This window comes from Sapajus apella, unplaced genomic scaffold (genome assembly GCF_009761245.1).
Source record: "Sapajus apella isolate SASKATOON/1434 unplaced genomic scaffold, GSC_monkey_1.0 scaffold9, whole genome shotgun sequence".
NCBI lineage: Eukaryota > Metazoa > Chordata > Mammalia > Primates > Cebidae > Sapajus > Sapajus apella.
Genome location: NW_022436949.1, coordinates 23,504,606 through 23,528,458, shown reverse-complemented (window position 1 = coordinate 23,528,458; position 23,853 = coordinate 23,504,606). Strand labels below are relative to the sequence as shown.

The 23,853-nt window shown below is 42.6% G+C and overlaps 1 protein-coding gene and 1 long non-coding RNA gene across 3 annotated transcripts in view; both read left to right on the top strand.

Moving 5' to 3' along the window:
- LOC116551305 overlaps positions 1 to 10,691 on the top strand; it is an 81,101-nt gene extending 70,410 nt beyond the window's left edge. Inside the window, exons 3-4 of one of the 2 annotated variants that reach the window (XR_004268838.1) lie at positions 6,069 to 6,186; positions 10,657 to 10,691. This is a non-coding gene — a long non-coding RNA (uncharacterized LOC116551305). Of the gene's footprint in view, positions 1 to 6,068; positions 7,722 to 10,656 lie in introns of those variants that run through there. The other variant, XR_004268837.1, reaches the window with a different exon arrangement.
- Positions 10,692 to 21,183: 10,492 nt separating this feature from the next.
- Positions 21,184 to 23,818, top strand: KCTD12 (potassium channel tetramerization domain containing 12). The gene has a single exon (XM_032277400.1). The coding sequence runs from the start codon at positions 21,499 to 21,501 to the stop codon at positions 22,492 to 22,494; it is 996 nt and encodes a 331-aa protein (XP_032133291.1). The 5' UTR covers positions 21,184 to 21,498; the 3' UTR covers positions 22,495 to 23,818.
- Positions 23,819 to 23,853: the final 35 nt, after the last annotated feature.

Here is a 23,853-nt window from a genome sequence, read left to right as displayed (position 1 = left end):
GTGTGTGTGTGTGTGTGTCTGTGTGTGTGTGTTTGTGTGTGTGTGTGAGAGAGAGAGAGAGAGAGGCAGGGGGTGGGTGTTGAAGAGTAGATTAAAAAATTCTGTGTGTTTAAATTTTTTTGGCTATAATTTATTATTTGAGCTCCTTTTTCATTTGGTTTCATGGGGCCATTGTCACAATTTTCCCAAACTGATTTTTCTTCCTCAGGGTTTCTTGTTCTTGTTGAGTAAGTCATTCTAACTTCCACTTTGCGGCTGCAGCCTCTGATTCTGTGTGTGCCTCTTGCATTTCCTTCTGAAGCTGCACTTTGCTGGCTGTTTTATCCATGAACATCCACACCCCAGCCTCCCTGGATGGCCTCTGAAGCTTTCCTCCTTGCCTTTCCCACTTATTTCTGTGTTACATCTTTTAAAAACTGGCTTTATATATCAAATGACCTAAACCCACCATTAAAGCATGGTTTTACTCCATGGTATTACAGCTTTCTCAGACTCTGGCTCTTTAAAAGGTCAGTTTCTGAAACTGCAGTCCTAGGAGCATCTCTGCCCCAGACTCACTTACAGACTTAGTCTTTAGGGGCCTCTGGAAGCGTGAATCTGGTGAGCACCCCAGTGACCTTTTTGAATGACACAGCGACCTACTTTGAGAGATTCTGGAAGGAACTGGGAAACCCTGAAGCAGAGCCACCAGGGTCTTTGTCTGCTTTTACATGGCTTAGCTGTTCTCTGTGGGGTCAATCTGGGCTGTATCTCCTGGCCCAGAGAACTAGGATGTGGGTCAGCAACGCAAAGAACCAGCACCCAGCAAATATACAGAGGTACAGGCCTCTCTTGCTGGGTCTGTAGAAAGGGCTGGTGAACGGTGGAAGTAGGCAAGCCATGGTGGATCATGGCACAGCAGTGGGTGAGAAGCCCAGGAGACTTTGCAGGCAACTTGTCCTCCCGCTGTGGGGAAAGGCTGTGAGGATTGGAGTTACTATCCATATTGTAGCCTCACTGATTTCTTTTCTTTTCTTTTTTTTTTTTGAGGTAGAGTTTTGCTCTTATTGCCCAGGCTGGAGGCAACGGTGAAATCTCGGGTCACCACCACCTCTGCCTCCCGGATTCAAGCGATTCCCCTGCCTCAGCCTCCCGAGTAGCTGAGATTACAGGCATGTGCCACCATGCCCAGCTAATTTTGTATTTTCAGTAGAGACGGGGTTTCACTGTGTTGGTCAGGCTGGTCTTGAACTTCTGATCTCGGGTGATCCACCCACCTCAGCTTCCCAAAGTGCTGGATTACAGGCAGGAGCCACCATGCATGGTCCTCAGTATTTTAAATGTGAACTCCAGAATGCACTCTCCTCCTCCTTACCCTTTCTCTGTTTGTATTTGACTTAGTGATTTATATTTAACATATTGGAGATTTGATACTTAATTTTAAAATTAAATTAATATATTGATAAAATGTATTCAAGATATATTCATTATATTATGTGTTACTTAAATGACTAATTGAATGTCATTTAGTAATGAGTCATTAATATTATTAAGAAATAACATTTGTTAAAAAGTTATTTAATAACTAGCATTCTATTTTGATGAATATAGATTTAAAATACAGACACTACTTAATTGTGAAACACTATCCATGTTTTCTCATACAATGAAATTACTAAGTATTGCATATAAGCACATTCACATGTACTGATCCCATCCTTGTCACTGCCAGTGTCCCTGCATCTTTCTTGATTCCTCCTCTGCAGGGAAGAAGTGATGGGTGGGGGCCCAATGACAGTCCAGGGAGCACACGTAGTTTCTGCTCTTCACTCCTTCCCAGTTAGAGAGAGGAATTTGAGGAAAACAGAATTATATAAAATTATACACAGATACTAAGATATCCATCGCTCTGGCCTCACCTGGAAGTTTCTCGGTGGTGTGGACTTTGAAATGGGTGTACCTTAGCAGACCCAGAAGTAGAATGGAGCCACATAGTGCTCAGACAAAAAGATCTGATGAAGGTATGACACCTTTGTGGAATAGGGAAGGTTGTAGTGCATTACATAAATATTTTGTTATTGGATTTGGGAGACAGTATGTGTTTTGCGATCCTGGCAACTGTCTGTTAAGAGGATCCAGAAAGGAGTTCCAACTTGTGTAATTCTGAGAAAAGAATTTCTGGGATGGCTTTCTTTGTGTGTCTCACTCTTCTGCTTATTTGAAAGGAGGTTAGAACCTGAATATTTGAAAGAAGGTGAGAACGTATCCCCATCATTAACTGACACATGACTGTATTTTATGATTGAATTATTGAGAATTGCTGGCAGATAGTGACAACAAAAAGCAGACTGACTTTTAGTTAGTTTTATTACTTTTTAATAACTTCTCTGCAGGTACCATGTCTTGTTATTGTCTGCACCTGAGGCTAAAAAGATTTAGTGAACATGTTGTGTGAAACTTCTGCAAAGTTTACTTATAGGCAGCTGACCCAGTTAGGAAGAATAATCTCTCGCCCTATTTTTTTCCTCCTTTCTGCAGCGTGTTAGGTGAATGTGATGGTTCGGGCTCTAAAAACCTTCCTGGACCATGAGGGGAACTTGAGGATGGAGGCTAGTGATAGAGTAAAGCAAGAAAAGAGGACTCAGGTCTCTGATCATGTGGATGCACATGAAGGTGACCCCCTACTGAATCACAATCTTGTGTAATGCCCCTTTTGTTGAGTGGGATGAAAACTATGACTTGCTTCTAGTTGATAGAATATGGTAAAAAAGATGAGAAATCACTCCCATGATTATGTTACATTATTTGCAAAGGTGAAAGGATTTTGCAGATGTAATTAGGTCCCTAAGCAGTTGACTTTGAGTTCATCCAAAGAGAAATTATCCTGGGTAAGCCTGAGCTAATCAGGTGAGCCATTTAAAAGAGAAGTACACCTCTGAATTCAGAGGCTCTTAGCAACAGAGACTCCTTTTCTCTGTTGCTTCCTTTAAAGAAACAAGGCCTTATCAATTTTACAGCTGCAAGAAAATAAATTCTGCCAGCAACCTGAGAAATCCTGGAAGTGGATTCTTTCCTAGTTTCCAGATGAGAATGCAGTCCATCAAACACCTTGATATTAGCCTTGTGAGACCACCTAACTAAGCCATATGCCGTCTTGACCTATGGAAACTGTGAGATAATAAATTGTTTTTTGAGCTGGTAGATTTGTGCTAAGTTGTTATGCAATATAGACAACTAATACATCTGTATCCATGTTGTCACCATGACAGTCCAGGAATGCCTCCCCCCAAGCTTCTTTAATATAAGCAAGAATTAAATTTGTCACTTCTTTAAGTCGTTGTGATTTTGTTTTCATCTATAGTCAGCTGAACCCAATCTTAACTGATTCATGGCATAATGAAGAAGGATTTATGGAAGATGAATCATTTGTGGTTGATCTTGAAAAGTGGATATAGTTTCAGAAGGTGGAAACTGGCATGGCTGGTGACAGAAAATAATTTTTATAGGACAGAATGAGTCAGGGAAAGTACGGGTGTTTTGAAGAAATAAACAATAATTCAGTTTCTCTTGGTTGAGTGGAATTAGGCTACAAAGGGCGATTAGAGCCAAATAACACATCTAAAAAGAGTTTGGGGATTATTTTTTAAGCAATGGAGAACAATGAAGATTTTCTGACCAGGTTATAGCATGATCAGAGCTTTGCCTTACTTTAAAAATGCAGCATGAGTCAGTCCTCTTTAGGCTGCAAAAACATATCTCAAAGTAGATTTTTTCTTAAGGAGGCTTATGGTGAGAATATTCAGAAAGAGCAGCAGGAACCAAAAATTAGGGACCTTGTTACTACAAACTTATTGCAGCAGAGAATGAGCATTGCCGCTAACTGCTGCTCACCAAAGGGGAAAGAAGGGACTTCCCTGCCAGTTCTGGTAAAGACAGCATTTCTGGAAGACGCACTTTGATTGAGCAACCTTGGAATCATCCCAAGAGCCAGAACATGGGATACAGTGATTGGCCCGGGCCTGACCTGGCTGTGTGTGTGAGGGATGTCTGCTACTAGATAGAGGAGCCTGGGAAATAAAAACAAAACGATTATTGGTGCAATTTGAATTTCACAATTCTGTCTTTTTACATCAAAGCCTCGAGGACAGATGACACATTCATTTACACCCCCACTAAGAGAATAACATTTTAGTTGAATTTACATTGAATTCAGGAGTTGAAATATGCACCAAAGGTTATTCACAGTTTTTTTTAAAAATTGTTTTTTCTTATCACTATCAACATCAACTAAACTATATAATTGAAACTAGTTTCCACTATAAAAGTTCTTAGTGCTTAATTATTTACTGCATGTCCAAGTGTATAAAACACTGTGTTATACTTATGGGGTCTATCATTTGAAGAAAAGGGAATTTCAGAATAGCTATTTACAGGTACTTCCAAGTTCTTGAAATAATCTAAGTGAAGTACTGACTTCGTATTTATGAAACCAACATGTTTGCTCAAATGTATTAGTAGACTTAGATACATAATTGTTAAATGACATCTCAGGCTATCTGAGAAACATACTGCTTTAACCCATACATTTTACCAGGCATACTTCAAGTACTACCTGTGACATGTTTGAAAAGTTTAGGATCTTTTCCCAAATTCCTGGATATATTGACCGTGTATACATTTTTATTTGGAAATATTCAAGCACATAAATCTGACTCCAAATCTTTAATAGACACACAGAAATACAAAGCTCAGGAATCAAAGATGCAGCATTTAAAATGCCCAAAATGATGTTTCAAAAAATGAGGATGAAATACTTGGAAGACTTCCCGTCAGCTCCCTGGTGGGTGTAGCTGCTGCATTTCACCACTAGGTGCTACTCTTCCTCCATCACATACTGAATCTGTAGTCTCAAAAGCAAAGGGGATGCAAAATCTACCTAGTTCCTTATCTCCTGGCTACCGTTTAAACATAAGGTATGACTTTATTTCCTGTATTTACTCATTACTATAATCATACAGTGTTTTTAGAGTGGTTGGCAAAGCACTTAACACTGTAGAAAGTGAAATATATATCTGCCTCCTATAGTATCACCCCATGCCATGTGTCAGAAAACTAAAGACTATATCAATATCCCCAGTTGCTGTTACTTTCTTATTGATCTAAGGAAGGGTCATAATCTCATTAAAAAATCATTGCTATGCCTGTCATTTTCCTCTGGAATTTTCCTCTCAAATTACAAGTGAGATAATAAATTCTAAATTATTAGTTATGTGTTACCAGTCACTCAATGGTATTAATACAGTGCACATCTGTGAAAGAGGCAATGTATGGAATCTGTTTATAGTCCCATGATAAATGTTTAAGATAGAGGGTGGGCAGCTGAGAGATAAGGATCCCTGTTTGTTTAACTTGCCTGGAAGCATTTCTCTATCCTCTGCTTGTGAACACATAGTAAAAATCTTTGAAGATAAAGAGACAAACCGCTTTCATATTTACGTCCACCTGGCCCTTTGGAGAGGAGATGTATTCATTTTCTTAAGGCATCTGACTTTAACAAGACAATTCTAAATTACTGAGACTTTTAACTTTTCTTTTCCCAATGTTTAAAAATATGAGACAAGAAACAACTAAAAGTTAAATAAACTGATTTAAAAATTAAAAGCAGCCAACAGACCAAATTAGATGCTTAGGACATATGCATTCCCTTCTTCCCTTCGATTCAGCCATCCAGTTTGACTGTTCACTCACTGACATTCATCCATTTATTCACTGACCAAACTTTTCTTGAGTAAGCTCATGCATTTCAGATGCAGAAAGGAAATGAAATGGTATCTATTTTGTAGAAGCTTGAAGTTTAGAGTAAAGGGGGCGCTGGTGAGAAAGAGAGCTCGTTGAACATATATATACACAGAAAACTGACATAGTCAGCTGATGGGTTCATCTTTCATTTAGGTGTGATGATAGATATGAATATAAGGATCTTTGGGTAATTTTAATGCACCTTGAGGCTAAATAGACAAAAATGTTTCAGTGTCTGAATACATGTGTTGCCAGACCTGCTGATGACTTTGCTCTCCATTGCCTGTTAGCCCTCCAGGTAAAATGCTCCCAGCTTCCGGCCCTTGCTATGCCATTGCAACAGCATGCGACCACAAGACTAAGTTTTGGCCTTTTGATGCGACCGTGTTGGGCAGGACTTCGGGACAGGTGGGTTGCCAGGTGTTATCTGCTTTCATCTTGACCATCAGCACGTGCCACAGTTGTGACTGGTGAGATCTATTCCCTTTCATGCTAATTGGGTCAGGGAAATTGTGGAAATAAAACTTAGGTTTTGTTTTACTCACATCTGTTGAGTCTAGTTTCCCTCTTAAGGACCCATTCTGATAATAGAAGCAAGAACCTGCTTTTTAACTTTGGAAGTAGGAAATTAGTCTTCAGCCAGACAGAAATAGATAGACCTGTTATAAAGATTAAATCTAGCAATTTGACCTCCTTAACGCAAGCAAGAGTATAAGTCACCAATAAAGTTTACCTTTGAAGGTCAAAAGAGAAGTTAAGTGAAGGGAATATTGATCAATCCAGGAGAAGCTGAAAAGGCTCCGCTGTCACAGTGGGCTGTAAGCTGCAGACGTGCATTGTTAGTAAAGGAGGTTAAAGCGGCAGTGAGACAGAGGCAGCTAAGGCTAGAGGTGGGAAACGATCCTCCCATTATCCCCTCTTGGTTAGAAATCCCATTATATTCTCTGTTGGCTTCCTGGACCCCTCCTTTGTGGAGAAAATAATATTGAAGAGTAATCGATGTCTTTAAGCGCTATTTTGAGAAAGCCCCACTCACTCATTCCCTCATTTTCCTCCTTGTACAGCTTGTATTCATTCCATCACTTTAATAATTCCCTTGTCTACCCCTTCAACTCCCTACCTGAGTAAATCTAACTTTTAGCTTCACCTGAGTAGCTAAAAATAGCTGGAGAAAAAACATGTGCCTTTTGGTCTTCCTGTTTGGGATGCATTTTTATTCCTTTACCCTGCTGATAGGACAATCAGAGAGTTCATGCACTTTTCTTCTCTTGATTGAACATCTGGAGGTTTGATCAGAACCCTTTAAGGATCTAACATACGTTAATATATATTTGGCCTTTCTTCAGTGCTCTGATGAAGCATTCAGGGATAATAATTGGGTCAGTTAAAATAATATTATTCTTAAAGATCGTTACACGTTATTTGAAACTTATAACATCAAATAATTCATTATACCAATAATTTAAAGATATTCAGTTAAAGCAGATTGAACATACCTACATTATTTTGTCTATGGTATTATTTTTTTCTTGGCACTCTTCCTATGTGGTGTAAAAGAAAAATTTAACCGAGCCCCTGTTATTTTCTTAATCAGTCAGGTTCATTCAACCTATATTTGTTAAGTGGATTATGAATATGATAAACTGTGGCTTGCTTTTTCTAATTGTAAAATTTGATTAATATCTACATCCTTTGCTGAGGATAGGAACCTTTTCTGCCTTAGACATAGCTGTATACCAGCACCTAACAGTGTGTTACATGAGGGAGGTGCTCAACAAATGGAGATGACTACTTTCATTGACCAAAAGGGCATCCCTGAATATATGTAGAGCAGTTGAGGATGGGACAGTAGAACTTCTAGTTTAAAGAGCTAGAAGGATCAGAAGGATGATGGACAAGGAATTAGATAATTCAAATATATGTAAAGTCCTTAACCACAGAACGGTGATCCCGTGTGCTGTGGTATATTAAGGGCATCTTGTCTTATATTAAATTTGGTACGGTAAAGTGAAAATTCTAGATTATGACAATGTCACAATTGGACAATTCCTGAGATGAACAGAATCTTTTTCTTTCTATCTGTAGTATCTCTGTATATCTATGGATAGGATATTTGTAAACAATTATGAAAGCAGGGTAATAGACTGCTTTGGGGAATGGCTCAAGGGTAAATAATTACAGGGATTGTGAAAATCTGTTTGCTTTATTTTTTTAAGTTAATAGACTTTGTTTCACAGGGCAGTTTTAGGTTTACAAAAAAATTGAACAAATAGTATAGCAATTTTATATACTTTTCTTGTTTTCTCTGCAGTTTCCTTTATTACTACGTTGCATTGGTATGGTACATTTGTTGTGATTGATTAACCAATATGAATCTATTGTTATTAACTAGAGTCCATATTTTGCATTAGGATTCACTCTGCATTGTACAGTTCTATAGGTTTTGCCAAATGTGTAATGACTGCTTCAGTTTTTATCCATCATAAGAACTAAATGATACAAGGTTTTGATAGAATGAATAGGCAAGAAACCAATATAATTAAAAAATTAATCCATGCAATAAAATGCTTTAAATTATGTGAAATGGTGCTGTATTATTTACCACATTCTTTACTTGCACTGTAACATACTTATAAAAGTAGATATATTAGTAAATGTACACTGGTTATTCTTGTATGGTTGAATTTATTGAAATAAATGAATATTGTCTTTACATTTAGTCAAATATTTAACAGCAAGAAAAAATTATGTCATTAAAAAATCTGCTAATCACTGGATATTCAAGGATCTCAGACGTGATTGATCTGTTTGGCACAGGTCCTGAGACATAGGGAAGATACAGGACATACTAATTGTTGGTTACGATTATAAGTTCTCTAACATGAGAGCTGGTAAATCAAGTTTGATCCCTGAAATTGTGAGAGAAGATTAGGAAAAAAATGCCTATTTTTGCATAAGCAGTTGGTGAGGAAAATTGTTCTCTTACATTAGAAAGGAAGTAGAAATTGTCTAATGCAGTTTCTTAGCTGAAATCATGAGTCCCTTCTGTGTTGCCTGTCTGCAAGTAAGATCTACAGCAGCGAAGTCAATTCAGTTCTTGTTTGATATGGTTTGGCTCTCTGTCCCCACCCAAATCTCATTTTGTGGCTCCCATAATTCCCATGTGTTATAGGAGGGACCCAGTGGGAGATGATTGAATTATAGGGGTGGGTCTTTCCCATTCTGTTCTTGTGATAGTAAGTGGGTCTCATGAGACCTGATGGTTTTAAAAACAGGAGTTTCTCTGCACAAGTTCTTTCTTTGCCTGCTGCCATCTATATAAGATGTGACTTGCTCCTCCTTGCCTTCTGCCATGATTATGAGGCCTCACCAGGCACATAGAACTGTAAATCCAATAAAACTCCATCTTTTGTGAATTGCCCAGTCTCATGTATATCTTTATCAGCAGCATGAAAATGGACTAATATGGTAAATTGGTACCAGGAGTAGGATGTTACTGAAAAGATACTTGAAAGTGTGGAAGTCACTTTAGAACTGGTTAACAGGCAGAAGTTGGAAAGTTTGGAGAGCTCAGAAGACAACAGGAAAATGTGGGAAAGTTTGGAACTTCCGAGAAACTTGTTGAATGGCTTTGACAAAAATGCTGGAAATGATATGAACAATAATGTCCAGGCTAAGATGGTCTCAGATGGAAGTGGGGAACTTTTTGGAAACTGCAGCAAAGGTGGCTCTTGTTATGTTTTAGCAAAGAGACTGGCAGCATTTTGCCCCTGCCCTAGAGATTTGTGGAACTTTGAACTTGAGAAAGATGATTTGGGCTATCTTGGCAGAAGAAATTAATAAGCAGAAAAGCATTCAAGAGGTGACCTGGTGCTGTTAAAAGCATTCAGTTTTATAAGGGGAGCAGAGCACAAACGCTTGGAAAATTTGCAGCCTAACAGTGCAATATAAGACAATCTCATTTTCTCAGGAGAAATTCTAGCCAGCTGCAGAAATTTGCATAAGTAACGAGGAACTTAATGTCAATCTACCAGACAATGGGGAAAATGTCTCCAGGGCATGTCAGAAGTCTTCACAGCAGCCCTTCCCATCACAGGTCTGGAGGCCTGGGGGAAAAAGTGGTTTTGTGGGGCAGGCCCAGGGTTCCTGTGCTATGTGCAGCCTTGAGACTTGCTGCCCTGCATCCCAGCCACTCCAGCTCTGGGTGAAAGGGGCCAACATAGAGCTAGGTCTGTGGATTTAGAGGGTGCAAGCCTCAAGCGTTGGCAGCTTCCACATGGCGTTGAGCCTGCAAATGCACAGAAGTCAAAAATTGGGGTTTGGGAACCTCTACCTAGACTTCAGAAGGTGTATGGAAATACCTGGATGCCCAGGCAGAAGTTTGCTCTAGGGTTGGGATCTCATGTAAAATCTCTGCTAGGGCAGTGCAGAAGGGAAATATGGGGTTGGAGCTCCCACACAGTCCCTACTGGGGCACTACCTAGTGGAGCTGTGAGATGAGGGCCACTGTCCTCCAGAGCCCAGAATAGTTGGTACACTGACAGCTTGCACTGTGTGTCTGGAAAAGCCACAGACACTCAATGCCAGCCTGTGAAAGCAGCCAGAAAGGAGGCTGTGCCCTGCAAAGCCACATGGGTGGAGCTGCCCAAGACTATGGGAACCCACCTCTTGCATCAGTGTGACCTGGATGTGTGACATGGACTCAAAGGAGATCATTATGGAGCTTTAAAATTTGACTGGCCTGCTAGAGTTCAGACTTGCATGGACCCTGTAGCCCTTTTGTTTTGGCCAATTTCTCCCATTTGGAATGGCTATATTTACTTACTGGCTATACCCCATTGTATCTAAAAAGTAACTAACTTGCTTTTGATTTTATAGGCTCATGGTGGAAGGGACTTGCCTTGTCTTGGATGAGACTTTGAACTGTGAACATTTGAGTTAATGCTGAAATGAACTGAGACTTTGGGGGACTGTTGGGAAGGCATGATTGGTTTTGAAATGTGAAGATATGAGTTTTGGGAGGGGCCAGGGGAAGAATGATATGGTTTGGCTCTGTGTCCCCACGCAAATCTCATCTCATAGCTCCCATAATTCCCACATATTGTAGGAGAGACCCAGTGGGAGATAATTGAATCATGGGGGCAGGTCTTTCCCATGCTGTTCTTGTGGTAGTGAATGGGTCTCACAAGATCTGATGGTTTTAAAAATGGGAGTTTCTCTGCACAAGCTCTTTCTTTGCCTTGTGCCATCCATGTAAGATGTGACTTGTTCTTCCTTGCCTTCTGCCATGATTGTGAGGCCTCCTTAGCAATATGAAACTGTAAGTCCAATGAAACTCTTTCTTTTGTAAAGTGCCAGTCTCATGTATGTCTTTATCAGCAGTGTGAAAACAGACTAATACATTGTTGAAGTGAACTTTCCTATAAACGAGTGGCTCAATTGTTCAAAAAGTTTTTCTTTAACTTCTACTAGTTTTGTCCATTGGTGTCAGAAGCAACACAGCTGTGCTATGGTCTAAATGTTTGTGTTTCCTTCAAATTCCTATGTTGAAACCAAATCCCCAATATGATGGCATTAAGAGGTGGTCTTGGGAGACGATCATGTTCTCATGAATGGAATTAGTGCCCTAGTAAAAGAGGGCTGAGGGATCTTGTTTGCCTCTTCCACTATGTGGGACATGGAGAGAAGGAGCCATCTACAAACCAGGAAATAGACCCTCACTAGACACTAATCCCCTGATGATTTGATTTTGGACTTCTCAGCCATGAGAACTGTGAGACACACCTTCCTGTTGTTTATAATCCACCCAGTTTATGGTGTTTTGTTAGAGCAAGGTGAACAGACTGAGACAACCTGCCACGCTGCCTCCAGTAATACTGTCTAAAATTAAGAAAATCTTGTTATGACATTGTTTTTGGATCCTTCACAAGCTTGCTTATACTCCATCAAATACACTGTTGCCCATTAAGATAACTCTTAAGATCGTGATGCCTAGACTGAAACATATGTAAATGCCAGGTGTAGTTTTACTCTCAGTTATTGTTTTTCTACCATCACATCCTTAGCTTTGATCTGTAAGAGGAAAGGTTTGACTTAAATAATTTCTAAGGTTCTTTCCAGTGTTGAAAAGCGATTGTATTTGGTGTTTGTGCCTGTGCATGTTACAGTCATGCCACTGTATTGGCTTCTTGAACTTGCAGTAGGTACAGACTCGCAGGTCACTTTTCATGTAAACTGCTGCTAAACTGTGTCATAAGCAACTGCAAGGCTTTACATTTACCCTTATTACATCCTCTCTTGTGTGCTTCTCTTTCTTGCTGAAACCTATGTGGATAATTTGGAATGTTAATTCCATATTTGTCTGGTTAGCTTCCTAAGCTCTGTGTAACTATATATTTTATTGGCATAATTCCTACATGTTCAATTTATTGATAAAATAAAAATTTGATAGAAAAAAGCTAAAAGAGAATCTTGCTCCTAACCCTTTCTCTTCAGTTATGCATTGTTTCATTCATCTATAATCTTTGAATATGTCTGTGTTTATCAACCATCTAATTGATATTATTGTCCAGCCCACATTTCTCTATCTTGTCGAAAAAGATCATGAATGAGCTATCAGATACCTTGCCAAAATATAATATGCTTATGTCTACTATTATCACAATGCTGAGATATTAGCAATGCTGAAAAAAAGTGTTTTGTTTGACCTGACTTACTTGAGGTCAGCTATGAATAGTGTCTTTTCTGTTTCTCTAGAAACCCCTGACTCATGCAGGAAGGTAACTTCTCACCCTATGATCTTCACCTGTGGCATGTCTCTGCTATTTTGCTACTCACTCCCTTTGATATAATACAGGTTCTCATGGGCCAAGGACCTGTGGAACTATCCATGATTTCTGGCAAGACCAGGAACACAGCAGGTGCTCTATAAATATTTGAAGGGATGTTGAATGCAATTTAAAGGGGAGCTAAACTTCTCTTGCAGTGTTGATACGTATTCCAGTAAGATCTGTTGCAACCATGCAAAACTTCTGTTTCCTTTGCAGTGTGCACATGTGTTCTTCCTGTGGTGGAGCAACTGTAGCCTGAAGCTGGGGGAAACACCATAGCTGTTGTTTGGGATGGTACTCTTGCCCTCTTTAGATTCGGTTCCTCAACATTTTATGGCTTAAATCCCTGGGTTTGGCACAGAGAAGAAGTCATTGTTTTTGGATTTTAAGGATACCTGAAGTTTTTAAAGCCCCCTTTAGAACACTTCTGCTCACCGCTACCCAGCCTTTATCTCCTAGATGTTGCCAATAGCTTAACTTTTAGTTACAGAGATAAAACCATGCCAGTGTCCCTGGAGTTGCAAAGTCTAGGTTGAGAAATAAGCCCTGGAATTAAGAGTTGCCAGTTGTCTACATTTTGACTAAAATTTGCAACCAGAGAGTAAATTTGTGTTAGGTGAGACTGACTCCTGGGAAGAAATGGGGAACTGCTGAGGAAGTGCCATTTACCCTGTCCATTTTAGTTACTATTAAAGAGACATCATCTAAGAGAGAGTAATAAAATGAATTGAAGAATGAGGTAAGAAAACTCAACAAGGAACTCTGAATTGTAGAAGTGCAATGGCAACGGGGGAACGGAGGATGGGAGCAGAAACCTGCATCCATGGTGTATCCATTATGTTCCAGACATTGTGAATGAAATGCTTTGTATCATCTCATTTAATCTCACAAGAGTCCAATGAGGGAGGTGTTTTTGCTTCATTTTGCTCCAGCATCTGCTCCATTCTGAAGTTTGGAATATTTAAATAACTATGGCAATAACTTTGATTTTAAATAAAACCAGGAGAAGGATATAGGTTCATCAAACTCAGAAGTACAGGATTTTCCCGTCTATATTTTACTGCAAGAAAAGAAATGTATTTTTAAAAAGTAAATTATATGAAGTAATGTAAAATTAAAGTTTAGCATGTTTTGAGGCAATTTTCTTACTGTGAAATATTATGCATATTTCTTTAGTAACTGGAAGGCAAATTGGGGAAATGTTCCCCCCCTTAATTATATCAAATAAATGATCTTACAATTACATAAGAAGTCAACCATTACAGTCTAGCCAGTGGCTTGGCTTCTTACCCAAACCTCACAATAAAATATGCAGACTTTCTGGAACCACATATTAAAATCTCTGCAGTTGAATCAGCCCCTCTTTCTAAGTAACCTAAACTCAATGCTATTCATCATATTAGAAAACTCCAGGGATGCGATCTTTAAAACCCAGTGTCAAAAGGTGAATACCTGATGATCATCACCTTAGTTTCACTCATGAAAACTGGCTTTGTCCTAATTTATTTTCAAGCATGTGGGTCTGTCTTGCAGTGAGGTTCCCTGTTTTAGAGGCCTAGAAAAAGATATCAACTACAACTTTGACATAAGTATAAAATAATAGAATGATATTCTTGTGTAAATTGGCTTTGAAGAAAATTTCCAAACAAATGTACCAAAAATGGTGAGTGATTCCAGCATCCCTCTCAAGGTGACTATTTTGAATGACAGCCTTCATTTGGGGGTTAAATGGAGTTGACATGGCTGCTGAAGAGTTTAAAGAGCATGGAATGTGAAGTCAGGAAGCATGCACGTGCATCCCAGCACTGCATCCCAGCTACCTGAGAGGAGCTGTAAGTCACCTCACCTTTTTGAGTTTCTTTCTTCATTTGTAACACAGGTGGGGTAACACCTCACAAAATAGTAATAATTAATTAAGTGAACCTGACAATACTAAACACTCAAAATAGCAAAACACTAGAATGTGACAAATTATGTATAGTTCATCTCTAAATTTAATATCATGATTTGAAACCAAGACTCTCAAATTCTTATAAAACATCAATGCTGTTAATAATTAGCCTTGGTCAGAAATTCCAGAATCACTCGAGTGATGAGGGCCAGCTATTTTTGTGTTCAGATTGATAGGCGAAGCCACAAGTAGAATGCACTTGTTCAATTTTATGAGCCCCAGAAGACTAGTGAATACTGCTTGCTTTGGGAAAACTGGAACCTAAATCTCATGGACTTACTTTATCCTTGTCAAGAGTTAATGAGATCAGAATAAAACCAAATGAACATGCTAGGAACTTGGTGCTTTGCAAACCATAATGATATTTTAGACAGGCAGAAATAGAATCTTGTTTATTTTGTGTACAGGACTGAATTAGGGAAAGATTAGGACAATAGTGTGTCAGTTCTATCCATGGCCTCCAACAGAGATTCTTACCTGAGGTAGGAGTACACATGGACACAAGGAAGTGAATAAACATCAGAACCTACTTGAGGGTGGAGGTTGGGAGGAAGGTGAGGATCCAAAAACTACCTGTCGGATATTATGCTTATTACCTGGGTGATGAAATAATCTGTATAACAAACCCCTGCAGCATGCAATTTACCTGTGTAACAAACCTGCACATGTACCTGTGAACCTAAAATAGGTTGGAAAGAAAAAAAGAAGGCAGAAAGAAGAAATGAGAGGGAAGGACTTGACTCTTTCTTAACCCTAGTTCTTACAAAGTGGCTACTTTGAATTTCTGGTTACCAGTACTGCAGAATATAAGCACATAGACTTAGAGTAGCATTTCTGCCCCCAGCAGAGATAAATAGCTGTGTTATCTTGGTCAAGTTACTTTACTTCTCTTTGCCTTGAGTTTCTCATCTGTAAAGGGGGAAGATAATATTACCTATGTCTTAATACATATAAGGAACTCCTAGAGGAAAGGGGATTTAAAATGCAGTGTTTAAAAGCACAGATTCCAAGGCTAGACTGCCTGGTTCAAATCCCAGCTCCAGCACCTATTTGCTGTATGATCCTGGGAAAATCAGTTAACTTCACTGTGCCTTAGTTTCTCATCTACAACCTGAGTAATAGCACCAACCTCATAAAGTTATTGTTAGGATTAAATGAGCTCATACATGTATAGTTCTATAAACAGGGCTGGTAAATACTCTATGCATGCTTGTTATATTATTATTTGTTTCCTTGATAAGCTCCAAACACCATTTTAAGGATATAGAAATACAAATTTCAACATTGTCAACTATTGTTTCTTTCTTTGTTTCTATAAAGCATGGAAATCATACTCTAGAGATAATCCTACAATGTTGGGATATTTTTTACCTTCTAGATCTAGTATTTTTTTTTCTTCTGAGACAGAGTCTTGCTCTGTTGCCCAGACTAGAGTGCAGTGGTGGGACCTTGGCTCACTACAACCTCTTCCTCCCAAGTTCAAGCAGTTCTCCTGCCTCAGCCTCCTCTCTTGCCCGAGTTAACTGGGATTTAGACCTAGTATTTTGGCAGTGTCCCTCATATACCATTTTGTTTTGTTTTCTTCAGGTTAGATATTGGCACATCTTTTACCAAATCTTTATTAAGATCATTTTGCCTCCTGATTTACTTAAGCTTAATGTTATTCAATTAATCTCTGTATTCAGTTATTTTTTCATTCTGAATGCAAAAAGTCAATGATTTTTAAAGTCTACATAGAGAAAAGATTCACACATATTAGGAGGATGATAAATGGAATAAACATTTATTCAGGCAAATTTCTGATTCTGCCTCTCCTCACAGTGTTCATTTTGATGTTTCTGCTATTTATTCATTCAGTATTTATTGGGAAGAGTTATCAAGCACCATGATAAGTGGTGGAAAATAATGATTCTGACACTTGAATGGTGTTTTACAATGTACAGATCATTTTCACATATATTAAATCCGTTCAATCTTCAGAGTCACTTCATTTCGCCACAGTTCTTCCTCCTGTTTTAACTTTGTATTTCTCTTCATGTTCCTCATTCCTTTCCTTAAGTCTTTGCTGTGCAGAATACAGTAGTCTCCTTTCATACAAAGGGTATACATTCTAAGACCCCCAGTGGGTTGCTGAAACCATAGGTAGTACTGAACCTGATTGCTGTCCATTGGAACATGTTTCTGTTCATGTCTTTCCACCCACAAGTTTAATGCCTTTTCCATTTTAACTACACACGTAGGCGCTCCGGGCCATACGTTTTTGTGTTTTGAGGTATGACAGCAAAACTCACACAAATTTCTTTTTCCTTCATAATTTCACAGTGTCTACATTCTTATCATAAATCTTAGCAACCTTGGCATGTGATTTTTTTTTCTTATTGAGAACTTCCACCTTTTCACTTAAAGGAAACATTTTACGGCATCTCTTTGGCATATCTGAATTGCCAGCGTCCCTACTCTTGTATTTTGTGGCCATTTCTTAATAAACTGAGTGTTTCTTGAACACAGCACTGTGTCAGGGTGATACTAAGACAGTTGCTCTGATAGCTGAGATGGCTACTAAGTGACTCATGGCTGGCGAGTGTAGAAGTGTGAGTACCCTGGACAAAGGGAGGATTCATGTCCAGGGCCAGACAAAACAGGACAGTGGGGGATTTCATCACACTACTCTGAATGGTGTGCAATTTTGAATTTATGAATTAGTTATTTCTGGAACTTTCCATATAATATTTTCAAACCACAGCTGACCACGGGCAACTGAAACCATGGTAATGGAAACTTCGGATAAGAGGAATTACTGTGGGGAGTGGGAGGGGAAGCTGGTTCGAAAAGAGGGCAGTAGGTAGGGGAGAAGATGGGAATGAGATGAGAATATAGGTCCAGAGATGTCAGTATCCTCCACTTTAGGATCAAAGGAAAGGTTACTTACAGGCACACTGTCTCTTATTCAGGAAAGTACAAAGACTTAATTGAAAAGGAGTGATGACCATCAAAGCATCCATTGTTAGAAACTGGGTTGCGACTAAACATGGGGCTAGTGGGTTTCCAAATCCTCCCCTAACCCCTTGCAATTAAGCATATTTAACATACTGGAGATGCTAAAGAGTTATGAATCTTTTCTCATAAGAAGTCCCTCAAGTCACAGCATCAGAGTTTCCCAATGGTATTTCCTTAATTCTGTGATACCAACCAATAGGCAAGAAACAGAAAACACAAAATTAACTAGAAAAACATTCCTTCTGTTTCATGTCACCTGTTTCATTCATTATTATGTCTCTCATGCACTACCTGGCTTCTATAATGAAACACCAATGGCTTTTCTGCAGTAGACTAGCTGGTGGTGGATGATCACCTTATGTCAAGATGTAGAGAATGATGATAGTATGCTGCTAGCAGTGCATAAGCACACAGTATCACTCACATTTGAGTTCGTACTGATCATCTCAAGAGTACTTAAGATTCACAGGATACAAGTAGATGACACAACACATAAACTTTTACTGTGAGCTCACTCATAACCCAGTCCCTTTAACTTGTTTGGCCCTGTGCCTGAAATGCTCTTCCTCCAAAACTTCCCATGGCTGTCAATGTCACTTTCACAGAGATGCCTTCCGCAGTCATTCTATATAAAGTAGTATCCCACACTCAGAGCCTCTCTCGCATGTTTTATTCTCTTTGTGGCATTTATCACCACCTGAAATAGGCTTACTTATCTTTATACTGTATTTATTTGTCTCCCTCACAGGACTGTAAGCTCCTAGAGGGCAGTGATTATTTTTTAACATGCATCCTGGAACACAGTAGTAGGCCCTGAATAAACAGTCATTGAATGCTTGGGTGAGCAACAGATATTTATCAAATGCCTGTAATATGCCAACTCTGTTCTAGGCAATGGGGGTGTAGCAATGAATCAAGCAGACAAAAACCGCTGAACTCTTGGAGTTTATATTCTAATGTAGGAAAACAGTCAACAAATAAGGCAGGGAAGGGGAAGCTGCAGTGAGGCTGTGCTGTATTAAGAAGTGGAATAGGCCGGGCGCGGTGGCTCAAGCCTGTAATCCAGCACTTTGGGAGGCCGAGGCGGGTGGATCACGAGGTCAAGAGATCGAGACCATCCTGGTCAACACGGTGAAACCCTGTCTCTACTAAAAATACAAAAAATTAGCTGGGCATGGTGGCGCGTGCCTGTAATCCCAGCTACTCAGGAGGCTGAGGCAGGAGAATTGCCTGAACCCAGGAGGCGGAGGTTGCGGTGAGCTGAGATTGCGCCATTGCACTCCAGCCTGGGTAACAAGAGCGAAACTCCGTCGCCCCCACAAAAAAAAAAAAAAAAAAGAAGTGGAATAAAGAAAAGTTCTTGCTCTGCAGACCTGAAGAAGCCGAGAAGGGAGGGACCCGAACAAGGTGAGGAAGACGGGAGGGAGGAGAAATGATAAAGGAAGTACAAAGGCCCTGAGAAAACAAGAAAAGGGCTATGTGGCCAAAGCCAGCCAGCTCCTGGGGGCAGGGCAGGAGAGGGGTCAGAGAGGTACTGGTGGTACATCTCCAAACATGTGGAGTCTTGTAAGCCACTGAGGGAACTTTGGATTTTGCACTTCCTGAGATAGGAGCCCACTGGCTGGCTCTGTGCAGACACACCTGCCTTGGATTATCAACAGGGTCCCTGTTTTTGTTCTGGTGACAAAAGACTGTAGGAGCAGAAGTAGAAGCAGTTAGGAGACCAATCAATAATCCAGGCAAGAGTTGATGGTGGCTTGGTCCAGGGTGGTGACAGGGAGATGGTGAAATACATTAATAGTCTGGAAAGATTGTTAACATTGAGCCGTCAGGATTTGCTGATGCAATGAGCAATGTAATTATATAAAAATATGTGCAGAACTGATACAAAGAAGGCTTTTCTTGGATTTGTAGAAAAGAGACTGGTTTTGTCAGGTCTGTGACACTAATATAACACCTAGTAGCATAACCACCTAGAAATCCTGCACTGGGTCTTGGGAGTTTCGTGTCATCTATTATTTATCCCAAAGAACAGAACAAAAAAAAGAGTGGTGAAATACATTCAGTATCAAAATCTGTACTTGCAATTAAGAGAACTGGTTTGGGGGTTGATCTCATTTCAGCACACTGACATGAGTGTGATAATTGTTTGGCAGACATAAATATTTCAAAATGAAAATGGCATTTATTTGTGAGGAAACTGTGAAGCTCATTGGGTAGTTACATAGAAGGATAAACATTATCAAGAACAAAGATCTTGCCTGATTTATCCTGATGCGCACGGTCTGTACTTCAAATTGATGTGATAACTGCGCAGACCTCTGGCCCTTTACTTATTGGGCAGCACTGAAAGCGCCTTTGAGATTATTCGCCTTTGCATTCCTCATTCCCTGGTGCCCTGCAAACAATAGCAGGTGCCCAACGAACATTCATTGACCCAGGCATGTCTTGATACCCTCCTCTGCACTCTTTTTGCAGCATCCAGGAGCTGATTTTATACCCAAATCAGTGATCAGACAATCACTCATAAATATGACATTTCAGAACGTGCTGGGCGCAGTGCAGACCGTGTGTAGGGAGACATCCAGGGGCCCCACCCACCTGGGAAGCCAGGAAAAGCTTCCAAGGGGAGGAGGCGTTCTGTGGGCTGCAGTCCGAGGGGGTAAATGCAAATGTGCAGGCAGCAGGAGTTGAGAGATGGGATCCAGACAAGGGCCTTCAGATATATAAATATCCCTCTCTGAGATTGACGGGAACCTGGAGAGAGCCAAAGAGTGACCAAGGCGTGCGGGAGAGAAGGGGTGCCTGAACTTCTGGGAGGATAAACACACAAGGACCAAAGGTGGTTTTAAAAATTACATTAGCTCTGCAACTGTTCTCAGTTTTCTGGTGCGATTCAACGAAGACTGAGTGGAACCCGGGGATCGAGGGTTCCGGAGTCTTACCCCTCCACTTCAGTCTGGCCTCGAACACCTTGCAAGAAGAGGGCATTGCAATTAAGAGCTGATCTTTATCTCATTTTGTCTCTGCACCTAGAAAATAAACGATCATAAAGCATCCTACTGCGAGACACTGAGGTGTGCTTTTTGTTTCTAGGTTTTTTCTTTTCCTTTTTTTCCCAGGCTGGCTGCAAGGCAACTTGAACAAAATCTGGCTGCGCGCTTGGACTGGGGCGGCCCTTTTGTCTCTCCAGGTTTTTCGCGTCTCTCTACTTTCAGTGACTCGACGGCAGGCCGCAGCTGCACTGCTGGAAGCGGCCAGTTCCGCAGGCGGGCGGGCCGGAGGCGGCCACGCATTTCCACTCCCCGGGCGGGAGGCGCCTGAAAGTTCATGCTCTCCTTCCAGAGTCCCCGGGTGCGGGCTGGGGACAGAGGGGGAGGGGCGCAGTGACTGTCCCTCTAAGGAGCTGTCTTCCGAAGCAGCCTAATCCCGGGCGGGTCCTGCTGAAAGAGGTAGAAAGTTGGGCGGGATCACGGGGCGGGACTGGTAGGTCGGGAGAGGGCGGGAGTCCAGGCACCCCCAGCGCTCGCAAGCCGGGGTGGAGCCAGCAACCTCGCGCGGTGTCCGCGTTTAAAATGCAAATCGAGTCCCCGCTCCTCCCCACCCCCACACGCCCGGCGAGCTAGGCTCCGCCGCTTCGCCGCCGCCCACGCCTCCTGCGCGCCACGGCGCCCGAGCAGGCGGCTCTACTTAAGCAGCGCGCGGGCCGTGACCCGGCACTCGCCTGGAGCGCGCGGGCAAGGCGGGCGGAGCACTTCGGAGCTCACGGGGCGCACAGCAGCAAGCTAGCACTGCTCTGCTCCGCGCGGCTCTCGGAGGTGGAGGCGGCGGCGGGGCGCAGGGCTGAGCGAGCGTCCGGGCTCCGGGGCTCCGGGCCAGGTGGCTGCAGCTCCTGAGTGCGGCGCGGCTCCCCGCCACTGTCCCGGCCGGGCCACCTCTGTCATGGCTCTGGCGGACAGCACACGTGGATTACCCAACGGGGGCGGCGGCGGGGGCGGCAGCGGCGGCGGCAGCGGCTCCTCGTCGTCCTCTGCGGAGCCGCCGCTCTTCCCCGACATCGTGGAGCTGAACGTGGGGGGCCAGGTGTACGTGACCCGGCGCTGCACGGTGGTGTCGGTGCCCGACTCGCTGCTCTGGCGCATGTTCACGCAGCAGCAGCCGCAGGAGCTGGCCCGGGACAGCAAAGGCCGCTTCTTTCTGGACCGAGACGGCTTCCTCTTCCGCTACATCCTGGATTACCTGCGGGACTTGCAGCTAGTGCTGCCCGACTACTTCCCCGAGCGCAGCCGGCTGCAGCGCGAGGCCGAGTACTTCGAGCTGCCGGAGCTCGTGCGCCGCCTCGGGGCGCCCCAGCAGCCCGGCCCCGGGCCGCCGCCTCCGCCCTCGCGGCGCGGGGTGTACAAGGAGGGCTCGCTGGGTGACGAGCTGCTGCCGCTCGGATTCGCGGAGCCCGAGCAGCAGGAGGGCGCCTCTGCCGGGGCGCCGTCGCCCACGCTGGAGCTGGCTAGCCGCAGTCCGTCTGGGGGCGCGGCGGGCCCGCTGCTCACGCCGTCCCAGTCGCTGGACGGCAGCCGGCGCTCGGGCTACATCACCATCGGCTACCGCGGCTCCTACACCATCGGGCGGGACGCGCAGGCGGACGCCAAGTTCCGGCGAGTGGCGCGCATCACCGTGTGCGGCAAGACGTCGCTGGCCAAGGAGGTGTTTGGGGACACCCTGAATGAAAGCCGGGACCCTGACCGTCCCCCGGAGCGCTACACCTCGCGCTATTACCTCAAGTTCAACTTCCTGGAGCAGGCCTTTGACAAGCTGTCCGAGTCGGGTTTCCACATGGTGGCGTGCAGCTCCACGGGCACCTGCGCCTTTGCCAGCAGCACCGACCAGAGCGAGGACAAGATCTGGACCAGCTACACCGAGTACGTCTTCTGTAGGGAGTGAGCGCCCCAGACCCCCTCGCGACTCCAGCGCCCACTCCCCTTCTTGCCCGAGAGATGATCACAGATCCTCTTGCCCCCACTTCTGTCCCCTGGTTCCCCCCCTTCCAATCTCTTCCTCCAGTAGTAGCTGGGCGATATCTGACCGCCCACCCTCCCTCCACTTCAGAACCTGCAGCCGCAAATCCTCTCGGCTTCTTCGTTTGCTTTGGACGTCCTGAACCGAGAGAAACCAGAGAAACCCCCACCCCACCCCCACCTCCCACTCCTTGCTTCCTTCTACTCCCTGCCTCACACCACCCCTCCCCCAGATGGTACCTCAGTCTGGATCTGGTGGGGCAGTGTGGCCACAGAGTCACCAAGTACCTGGGAATGATTGAATTGTTCAGAACCTGATTGGACCGTGTCCAGTGTGTGGAAGATTCCTTGAAATCTTCTCAAGCCCTTATGACTCAATGGGGGTTTAAGAGATCAGGATTGGTTACACTGAGGTTAGTGTTTTACAAGGTCATTACACAGTCTTTTTGGCCTCTTTTGAAGGTAGAGTTTTAGAAGGCTGGATGGAAGATTCTGAACCTGAAATTAGGACCCCATGGAGGCAGTTCAGCAACTGTAAATGAATGAAGTTTTGAAAAGTTACACGTAAAGTAGAATTTAGCACCGGCACAGTAAAGGATCCTTTCTCGTACAGAATAAAAGGTCTCCGCCTGTGGCTTAAACTTACAGAAAGTGATCCTCCTGCCTGCAGAGGCGCCCTTTTCAAGCTGCTGCTCGCTAGAAATCTTTGATTCCACTGGCTGACATGGCAGCAGCTAATGGCAAGAGGGAGAAAGGATGCCGCCGATTAAGGGTGCAAGGCTGCTCAGGTCTCCAAGCGCTGTAGGAGGTCACCTGACAAGTGCCCAGTGTAGGGAGCTGGGCAGTAAGTGCACATCGGTCGTGGGTATTAGGAAAGCCTGTATTCTTGCAGTGAATGCCAGTAGGACCTTCCTTTAGCTGTAAAACTTGGCGGGTGGGGTGGGGTGGGGAGGGAGGAAAGGGTAGGAAGGGTGGGAAGGGAGAAGCATACATACTCATTTATGATTTGAAAGTTGGAAGTTTGTATCATCTGTTTGAGTACATGCACATTTAAAAAATATCATATAGTAAATGCAAACATGCCAAGCATTTTATAAAGACCTACTCTTAACTGGCAGTTTATCGAACTTACTGTTTTGAGTCCTAAACTTAGAGTTGTTAATGCTTATATATAATCTAACCAAAGACTTACCCAGTAGGGTTTTAGTTTTTGAACTTTTATTTTCTTGTTGATTATAAATCTTGATTTTAAAATCTGTTTACTTGAGCAAAAGAAGTTTCATTT